This window comes from Cherax quadricarinatus, chromosome 21 (assembly GCF_038502225.1).
Source record: "Cherax quadricarinatus isolate ZL_2023a chromosome 21, ASM3850222v1, whole genome shotgun sequence".
In the NCBI taxonomy this organism is placed as follows: domain Eukaryota; kingdom Metazoa; phylum Arthropoda; class Malacostraca; order Decapoda; family Parastacidae; genus Cherax; species Cherax quadricarinatus.
In genome coordinates, this window is record NC_091312.1 from 25294269 (window position 1) to 25305345 (window position 11077).

Genomic DNA, 11077 nt, shown 5'->3' on the forward strand with positions numbered 1-11077 from the left:
GAAATCTCACCCTGTTTATGAGTGCTGAGGTCGTCTCAACTTCTAGCCCTACCCATTACCCTGGCCTCTCCTGGGTTTATTCTCTCGTGGCTTCTTAAAGCTGTGTATAGATGCTGTCTCTCTATTGATCTCCAACACGTGTCTTCATGGACCAGAGATCTGTCTCCTTTAAAAAAATAAGCGTAGATTCATACCTGATTTCGACCGCTGATCTCCATGAAGTAGATGTGACGGATAGGTAGTGTATTTAGCTCGTATATAACAGACCGAGTGTCGACTCTCCACTACTCCTTGTGTAGAATAACCCACACGGATTATTCTACATAAATAATAATAATAATAATAATAATAATAATAATAATAATAATAATAATAATAATAATAATAATAATAATAATGAGTGACTTTATTTGCCCTCAGGTGTGCAGATTTCCTACATCTCTACCTTAGGGACCCACATCACTCTCATCGCTCTCAGCTCCTTCCTCCTCATCGGCATACAACAGGTGAGGTATACACAAAGTGTAGGCATACACAAGATGACGAGAAAGACACTTATGTTTGCAGCGAAGCCTTTATTAAGACGTTTCGCGCAGGGTGAGACCCCTCACAAGATACACCCAACCTTAGGGTGGGATATATAAAAACACAAGTGAGCAACACTATTAATCCACAATAATTACGACCACTTCTTCCCACATTGATCCACCTCAACACAGACTCCCACTAACACACACGCACACTCAACCTCTCACACGAAAAAATCTCAAAATAGAGCATGTAAATGAAGATGAAATTTCAAGCAAAAGTGATGAACTGATGATACGAAGAGAGGAAGCAAGCATTAACATTATAGCTTTGAAGCAGATGACACTGAGAAAGCAAACGCAATTTTCTGCAGTGGGTATCAAGCGCTTTGTAATTTAATATTATATTTAGCTTCATCCTCAGTCTGTTTGACGAGAGACGAATGTGTTACCACTTAATAAAGAAAGAGGAAATAGATGTGACAGAGAACTAACATTGTTAAGTAGAAACCAGATGAGATTCAAGGCGGTTATAGGGATAAGACATAAGTAAATAAAATAACTACATAGTAAGCACAAGGTTGACCGGGCGATCTAGGCATCTAGGGACAGAATAACAGCAAACATATCCCTGAAGTTACTTATGTTCAGACTAGCCGCGGCAGGGTACGTGTGCATGGCATAGTTACTTGTACAAAGGTTCTTCAGGACCCTGTGTGCAACGTACGTATGTCAGCACCATCATAGTCTACACAGGACCCTGTGTGCAACGTATGTCAGCCCCTTCATAGTCTACACAGGACCCTGTGTGCACCGTATGTCAGCCCCATCATAGTCTACACAGGACCCTGTATGCAACGTATGTCAGCCCCATCATAGTCTACACAGGACCCTGTGTGCACCGTATGTCAGCCCCATCATAGTCTACACAGGACTCTGTGTGCAACGTACGTATGTCAGCCCCATCATAGTCTACACAGGACCCTGTGTGCAACGTATGTCAGCCCCTTCATAGTCTACACAGGACCCTGTGTGCACCGTATGTCAGCCCCATCATAGTCTACACAGGACCCTGTATGCAACGTATGTCAGCCCCATCATAGTCTACACAGGACCCTGTGTGCACCGTATGTCAGCCCCATCATAGTCTACACAGGACCCTGTGTGCACCGTATGTCAGCCCCATCATAGTCTACACAGGACCCTGTGTGCACCGTATGTCAGCCCCATCATAGTCTACACAGGACCCTGTGTGCAACGTATGTCAGCCCCATCATAGTCTACACAGGACCCTGTGTGCAACGTATGTCAGCCCCTTCATAGTCTACACAGGACCCTGTGTGCACCGTATGTCAGCCCCATCATAGTCTACACAGGACCCTGTATGCAACGTATGTCAGCCCCATCATAGTCTACACAGGACCCTGTGTGCACCGTATGTCAGCCCCATCATAGTCTACACAGGACCCTGTGTGCAACGTACGTATGTCAGCCCCATCATAGTCTACACAGGACCCTGTGTGCAACGTATGTCAGCCCCTTCATAGTCTACACAGGACCCTGTGTGCACCGTATGTCAGCCCCATCATAGTCTACACAGGACCCTGTATGCAACGTATGTCAGCCCCATCATAGTCTACACAGGACCCTGTGTGCACCGTATGTCAGCCCCATCATAGTCTACACAGGACCCTGTGTGCACCGTATGTCAGCCCCATCATAGTCTACACAGGACCCTGTGTGCACCGTATGTCAGCCCCATCATAGTCTACACAGGACCCTGTGTGCAACGTATGTCAGCCCCATCATAGTCTACACAGGACCCTGTGTGCAACGTATGTCAGCCCCATCATAGTCTACACAGGACCCTGTGTGCAACGTATGTCAGCCCCATCATAGTCTACACAGGACCCTGTGTGCAACGTATGTCAGCCCCATCATAGTCTACACAGGACCCTGTGTGCAACGTATGTCAGCACCATCATAGTCTACACAGGACCCTGTGTGCAACGTATGTCAGCACCATCATAGTCTACACAGGACCCTGTGTGCAACGTATGTCAGCCCCATCATAGTCTACACAGGACCCTGTGTGCAACGTATGTCAGCCCCATCATAGTCTACACAGGACCCTGTGTGCAACGTATGTCAGCCCCATCATAGTCTACACAGGACCCTGTATGCAACGTATGTCAGCCCCATCATAGCCTACACAGGACCCTGTGTGCAACGTATGTCAGCCCCATCATAGTCTACACAGGACCCTGTATGCACCGTATGTCAGCACCATCATAGTCTACACAGGACCCTGTGTGCAACGTATGTCAGCCCCATCATAGTCTACACAGGACCCTGTGTGCAACGTATGTCAGCCCCATCATAGTCTACACAGGACCCTGTATGCAACGTATGTCAGCCCCATCATAGTCTACACAGGACCCTGTGTGCAACGTATGTCAGCCCCATCATAGTCTACACAGGACTCTGTATGCAACGTATGTCAGCCCCATCATAGTCTACACAGGACCCTGTGTGCAACGTATGTCAGCCCAATCATAGTCTACACAGGACTCTGTATGCAACGTATGTGAGCCCCATCATAGTCTACACATTATCTATGTTTCTTCCGCACGAGAAAACATGCCCAGAAACTAGAGAAAGTTCAGAGATGTGCCACAGTGAAAGCCCCGTGTTAAGAATAACTAAAATAGCTGAATATTGCACCACTCGAAGAGAGGAGGGACGTCACGAGGATTTACAAGATACTCAGAGGAGACGATAGAGCAGAGACAGACTGCATGGAGGAGACCGGCGACAATGGAGCACAAATGGAAGGTAAAGATGTAAATGAGTCACAGGGATTCAGATCCAGAGCATTCCTAGTCTTCAGTCTAGGAAGGATATGGATATGGTGCAAATAGAGACTATTCATTCTAGGAGTAGAATATGACTGTTAGTAAATTGTTGAGAGCCGGGAGCAGGAGCCAAGGGGAATAAAATTGTCGCACTATTTTACACATACAATCGTCAAATCTGCACTTACACATTTGAATTCCACTCTCCGCTGTCGTTGTCGTAACTTTGGAGCCGTTGGTAAACGTTTCAAGCTCCGCCACTGAGGATTTTGGAAGACCTGACGCTCACAGCAACAAATAGGCGAGTTCCCAATCTCACACTGTGCCCCCCCCCCCACACACACACTACGTACCACAGTAACACTAAAACTAAAATTCACATTAAGTGGATGACACAAGCGAGAACCGTCGACCTTCTGAGTGTATTTTATGAAGCAACGCTGCCTGGCGGCGTGAACTAGCATTAGGCGTTACTTTATTTTAGTCTCCGGTAGTTTTATTACACACCTCGGTGCCCGTCCTGCCATGGGTAATCTTATAAAGAACAGAGGCATATAATGCGTCCAAGGACTCACGAGCCGGCCTCCAAGACGTGCTTTGTGGCAACAATGGAGCCTGTTGTAGAACTGTGGAGTCGGTGAAAGTTCAACCAGTGAGAGTTCCGGTAGAAAGAGTTTTTGGTTGCTGATGAACACTCACTGGGTCGACGGGGCTCGCCCCTAGAATTCTGGCGTCAAACATTAACTTTTTGTAGAATAATAAGGCAAAATACCATGACTGGAAGAATACACAAATAACCAGCATACAGGAGAAAGAAACTGTTGACGACGTTACGGTCCGACTGAAATCATTACCTGGACACACGCTAACACACGAAGGTAAGGCTCCCTTACCTTCGTGTGTTAGTGTGTGACCAGTTAATGCATCAAAAGTTTCGTGTATCTGCTGCTTATTTGAGTATTAACATTTGTATATGTTGAATAAGTGCAGGAGTTATTAATTTGATATGGAGCGTTAAACCCGTAGAGGTCATTCAGCACTAAACCCGTAAAGGTCATTCAACACAAGAAGAGGTTGATTATTATTGGAAATTGTCATTCATCTCCTAAGAAATGGGAGGTAACCAGATTTGATGCAAAATAGAGAACGGTAGGTCCATTTTTTTTTTTTTTTGACGGGGAGGGGGGGGGCTGGGGGGCTGGGTCAAAGCGGCATTCCTTTGAAGGGAAGGTAGTCGAGGTTGAGGGAGAGAGAGAGAGAGCGAGAGAGAGAGAGCGAGAGAGAGAGAGAGAGAGAGAGAGAGAGAGAGAGAGAGAGAGAGAGAGAGAGAGAGAGAGAGAGAGAGAGAGAGAGAGAGAGAGAGAGAGAGAGAGAGAGAAAATATAAAAAGAGAAAAGAGAAGAGAAAGAAGAGGCGCTAATTGGAGTGTGGGCCGTGTATGTGCAGGAGCGGTGTGGGCTGGTCACACCCTGGGTGGTGGCTAACATAGCCTTCATGGCCCTGGAGGCAGTGTGCTGTATGTACTCCAACGTACTCAGGGACCACATCAACAAGGTCAGTCATTTTTATTATTATTATTATTATTGATAACATTATGATTATTACTATTAATTATAATATTTTGATTGTTAATATTATCACCATTATTATTATTATTATTATTATTATTATTATTATTATTATTATTATTATTATTATTATTATTATTATTATTATTATTGTTATTATTATTATTATTATCATTATCATTAACTATTATTATTATTATTATTATTATTATTATTATTATTATTATTATTATTATTATTATTATTATTATTATTATTATCATTATCATTAACTATTATTATTATTATTATTATTATTATTATTATTATTATTATCATTATCATTAACTATTATTATTATTATTATTATTATTATTATTATTATTATTATTATTATTATTATTATTATTATTATTATTATTATTATAATTATATGATGTTACCATTATTGTTACACTCGGAGTGATGCACTCAACCTGTAAAAGTCATAACGCGCTCGGGAGGGGGGGGTGGAAGCTTTGATTCAAGAAAGTGGAAAATAGTTTTACTTCCTTGGATCAAAAACCCTTTACAAGCATCAAGATACCCCATTTCCCCTGCTCACTAATCCTCCTCCTCCTCTTCCTCCTCCTCCTTCCCCCTCCCTCCCTCATTACCTGCTCCCCCTCCTCTCCCCTCTCCCTCCTCTCCCCTCCCCCTCCTCTCCCTCCCTCTCCTCTCCCCTCCCCTCCTCTCCCCTCCCCCTCCCCTCACAAAACCATCACTTTCACATATGTACGAGAATTAAAAAAACTCTTCCACGTTTCTTCTTGTTTTATATTTTCTGTTCTGCCTTGTGAATGTTTTCTGCAGTCCATGAGTCGACCCTTTCTCTCTCTCTCTCTCTCTCTCTCTCTCTCTCTCTCTCTCTGTCTCTCTGTCTGTCTGTCTGTCTGTCTGTCTCTCTCTCTCTCTCTCTCTCTCTCTCTCTCTCTCTCTCTCTCTCTCTCTCTCTCTCTCTCTCTCTCTCTGTCTCTCTATCTCTCTGTCTCTCTGTCTGTCTGTCTGTCTCTCTCTCTCTCTCTCTGTCTCTGTCTCTGTCTCTGTCTCTCTGTCTCTCTGTCTGTCTGTCTGTCTGTCTCTCTCTCTCTCTCTCTCTCTCTCTCTCTTTCTTTACACAGGGTTTCACAAGGTTAGGTTAAGGATCCCGAACTTCATTGACTAGCTATTTACAGGTTAAGGATCCCTAACTTTATTGACAAGCTATTTACAAGTTAAGGATTCCTAACTTTATTGACAAGCTAAGAGCTGTTACCTGTATCAGCTCGTTTGAAAGCATTTTATTGTTATGAGACATACAAATAAGGAACAGGATAAAGTTGGAGCCATCTGTGGGCCAGCATTTTCATCTAATCAACTGACTTTATCTCGTTGACATCATAATGTTGTACGAATGCGTTCCATACTCGAGTTATCCTGGGTATATATGATCTCAGATGAAGTGATGTTCCGAAAGAAGGGTACAGCCAGAGTGAAGTTGTTGCTTTCTGCCCGTCTTGTGGTATAGAAACTTGCTTCAAGCTGTCCTCGAAGTGGATCCAAGTGTGGTACTTTGACAATATTGGCCTTGTACATAACAGTAAGGCCACCCAAATCCCTCCTGTGTTGGAGGCTCTGCTGCAATGACAGATCTATCCAGGATTAGACCAGGCGAGAGATGAGACGTCTTGCTCTGTTCTCTACTCTGCCAAGCAGTATCTCTCTCTCTCTTTCTCTCTCTCTCTCTCTCTAACCTCTAAAATCAAGCACAGTGAATCAGTATTAATTTCCGTCAGTGTAGACAGCAGCCATGATTGTTGCCACCAACATCCTTTCCTTTCATCTGCCTTTTTTTGTTTCCCTCTATCATTTCCTCTCCCTCCCACCATCTCCTTCCTCTCCCACTTCCCTTCTCCACGCCCTTCCCCGACAACCTTCCCTATCACTTTCTCTTTATTCCCCTTCCATCAGTACCTTTAACCTCCTCTTCCCACTTCCCTCATTCATCACTGTTTTCTTACTGGTTCTGAAATTTACTCTTCTTGTCTTTTCTTTGTCCTTATACACCTTCCTGTTATTCTTTTATTTTTATTGTTCCTTGATAATGTGAGAAATCACGAAAGCGCTTGGAATTCTACTATTTTTTCACAGTGGTTGTTCTGCATATATATAATGTATGAAAATTTATTTCCAAAAAAAAAGCATTTGTTCTCAAAATGATGTTCCATTTTTTATAACTTTCAGAAATTCGATGGAATTTGCAAAGCAGAAATGACTTTCTTCCTCACCAGAGTTAGCATTAATGTGAGTATGTCTGTATGTATGTCTGTATGTGAGTATGTCTGTATGTGAGTATGTCTGTATGTGAGTATGTCTGTATGTATGTCTGTATGTGAGTATGTCTGTATGTATGTCTGTATGTGAGTATGTCTGTATGTGAGTATGTCTGTATGTGAGTATGTCTGTATGTGAGTATGTCTGTATGTGAGTATGTCTGTATGTATGTCTGTATGTGAGTATGTCTGTATGTATGTCTGTATGTGAGTATGTCTGTATGTGAGTATGTCTGTATGTGAGTATGTCTGTATGTGAGTATGCCTGTATGTGAGTATGTCTGAATGTGAGTATGTCTGTATGTGAGTATGTCTGTATGTGAGTATGTCTGTATGTGAGTATGTCTGAATGTGAGTATGTCTGTATGTGAGTATGTCTGTATGCGAGTATGTCTGTATGTGAGTATGTCTGTATGTGAGTATGTCTGTATGTGATTATGTCTGTATGTGAGTATGTCTGTATGTGAGTATGTCTGTATGTGAGTATGTCTGTATGTGAGTATGTCTGTATGTGAGTATGTCTGTATGTGAGTATGTCTGTATGTGAGTATGTCTGAATGTGAGTATGTCTGTATGTGAGTATGTCTGTATGTGAGTGTGTATGTATATGAGTATGTCTGTATGTATGTGTGTTTGTGTGTATGTGAGTATGTGTGTATGTGAGTATGTATGTGAGTATGTCTTTATATGAGTATTTCTATATGTATGCATGTATGTGAGTATGTTTTTGAGTATGTATGTATGTATGTATGTATGTATGTGAGTATGTGTGTATGTATGTGTGTATGTGAGTATGTGTGTGTGAGCATGTCTTCATGTATGTGAGTATGTCTGTATGTATTTATATCTGTATGTATCATATCTGGGCCTAAGGATGTATACTCATCAGTATATCCGTGTATATGTGTATGTCCCTGCTTGACGCAGCGGTTATAGTGAGTGTTGTTCCTTGTGTTGCAGGTGATGGCGCTGTGGGCTGTGATGCGCTTCCTGAAGAACATCAGGACTGGCATAACCTACAAAGACCCGGAAGCCATCGAACTCTGAGGCTGAGGGAGAAAGTGAAAAAGTGTGTGTGTGTGTGTGTGTGTGTGTGTGTGTGTGTGTGTGTGTGTGTGTGTTATTTATTTCTTGATTTGTTTAGCTATTTGTAGTTATAGGAGCAGAGTTATGCTCGTGGTGTCCGGCGGTGAGCGATCTGTTGGTCATATTCACAACCTCTTATGAGTGACCAAATAGTAAGATACAAAAAATACCTTGGAGAATTAAGTAAATTTCTATAAAGCTGTCGGCCGCTTCGTATAGAGTTATCAGTGGTACGTCAGGTAAAGTTATCAGTAGTGCGTCGTTTAAAATTAACAGTAATGCCTCGTTTGAACTTATCAGTGGTATGTCGTGTAGAATTATCAATGGGTGAGAAGACCATAAACGGAGTATAGCTCAAGAGGCGAAAAATGCAAATATTACACCCAACATATCACCAGAAGTACACACAAATCGCATAACATCTGCAGCATATTTGAGTAGTTTACTACTCTCAGAACTGCTTTCGGAAACCCTAAAAAATTCTTTTACCACTTTTTTACACGATATACGTCAAGCCTGTCATGGAGTATGCAGCACCAGCATTGAGCCCCCACCTGGTAAAGTATATATCTTAACTCGAGAAGGTCCAGATTGATCTATGGTAGGAAAGGATGAATTCAGTTTCTTGGATCAAGAGCCCCTCAGCGAGTCCTCTCTTCGGAGCTGAAGACATTAAGTTAAAGAGGGGACACTAAAAAAAAATAAATGTGACGATTTAAGTAGAGAGATGTATTAAGGAAACAATTTCGGCATAGACTATATTCAGATGATTATACTGAGTAGGTATGAGAGTACACATGAGGCCAAGAATCATTTACGTCGGCAACTGAAAGGGACGTGGCCAGGCGATGAGACTCGACCCCCGTAAACGTAACATGGTGAGTGTATGCACGCACACGTACGCATGTACAGCAGGCACACGCGCGCGTGTCACACTCGCAAAACTCCAATTAATTGACATCATATATTGAGGACCAGGAGAGGACCTGTGACATCACGCCAATATTTCCCCTCAGACAACGTTTAACATTTACTGTTGTCTGTAAACATTTGGAAAATACTCATCCGTTATGTATATGTTACTTGGGGTAAATATGCATGTTGTGTATACATGCTGTATGTTGCAAATACATTTACCCGGTATATTATTCTGTTAAAGATTTTGTGTTTATCAGAGCTTCGAGAACTCTTGTATAATAAATGAATTAATCCGAAGATTTTTTTTTTGAGCAGATCGCCGCTGATTAATTGAATCCTCCTCTGGATGTTTAATGATGCTCTGTTGAGTTAGTCAAGTAAGTATAAGTCGCTAGAACACCCTCCGGGTTACGCTTATTCTTGCTACATCAACAACCAAGAGAAAATCCCATCTGTCAGCTCTTTGATCTCGGCTAAATTAGCTTGACACCATTTTTAGGACACCGTAAAAAGTGATAGAGAGGAAATAATTTTATTCCGAGGTAAAGGAATTTGGGGGAAAAGTGAACACTGGGAGTGTTTTGATGTGTGGTCATGCATTATGGACGATCCCAGCGCTTAGTACGCCGGTGTGTGTACGTGTATTAAGACACCCGTGTGTGTCTGTAGTAAGGACGCCCTTGTGTGTATGTGTATTGAAGACGACCCTGTGTGTGTGTGTGTGTGTGTGTGGGTGTGTGTGTGTGTGCGTGTGTATATATATATGTGTGTGTGTGTGTGTGTGTGTGTGTGTGTGTGTGTGTGTGTGTGTGTGTGTGTGTGTGTGTGTGTGTGTGTGTGTGTGTGTGTGTGTGTGTGTGTGCATGTGTTTGTTAACTTGGGACACCCCGTTGAGTGTACTTTTGCTAAGGGTGTCCGTGTATATGTACAACAAGGACGCTTGTTTATGCCCGTGTCTGTGACCAGATGTGGTGGTTGATCTCTCAAGAGACACGTTATTTCAAAGACCTCCATTAAGTACGGGAAGAAAATAACAAGATTAACAGAGCATCATCCATAATGTTCGCTGTTGCATTCGATGTATCACAGTTGCAGAAGACGGAGAAACAGACAGGAGCGGGCAGGTTCCTGTGTGTAAGAGAGAAAACTATATTGTTTCAGTGTATGGAAATCCCATAAGCATTGTACTAGTTAACGGTCTTCAGTTTCTTGTGTGTGTGTGTGTACCAAGTGGCAGTTTTAAGTGTCGTGGTGGCGTACATGTGTTATGTTATGATGTTACATTTCCTCTGTCATATCATAAGTGAAGTTGCCTTATTTAGTATACATTTTATGTTGTGGAAATGTATGTGTGTGTGTGTGTGTGTGTGTGTGTGTGTGTGTGTTTGTGTGTGTGTGCGTGTGTGTGTGTGTGTGTGTGTGTGTGCGTGTGTGTATGTGTGTGTGTGTGTGTGTGTGTGTGTGTGTGTGTGTGTGTACTCACCTAATTGTACTCACCTAATTGTGGTTGCAGGGGTCGAGACTCAGCTCCTGGCCCCGCCTCTTCACTGATCGCTACTGGATCCTCTCTCTCTCTGCTTCCTGAGCTTTGTCATACCTCTTCTTAAAACTATGTATGGTTCCTGCCTCCACTACTTCACTTGCTAGGCTATTCCACTTGCTGACAACTCTATGACTGAAGAAATACTTCCTAACGTCCCTGTGACTCGTCTGAGTCTTCAGCTTCCAGTTGTGACCCCTTGTCCCTGTGTCCCCTCTCTGGAACATCCTATCTCTGTCCACCTTGTCTATTC

At 42.7% G+C, this 11077-nt stretch overlaps 1 protein-coding gene across 2 annotated transcripts in view; it reads left to right on the forward strand.

Moving 5' to 3' along the window:
• The window catches only part of LOC128689032 (uncharacterized), a 73184-nt gene extending 62402 nt beyond the window's left edge, over nt 1-10782 (forward strand). For both annotated transcript variants that reach the window (XM_070087333.1, XM_070087334.1), the window contains exons 5-8: nt 421-506; nt 4829-4936; nt 7192-7251; nt 8241-10782. In XM_070087333.1, coding sequence (XP_069943434.1) covers nt 421-506; nt 4829-4936; nt 7192-7251; nt 8241-8327 — 341 coding nt within the window. In that variant the 3' untranslated portion in view covers nt 8328-10782. The remainder of the gene's footprint in view (nt 1-420; nt 507-4828; nt 4937-7191; nt 7252-8240) is intronic.
• The last annotated feature ends 295 nt before the right edge of the window (nt 10783-11077 follow it).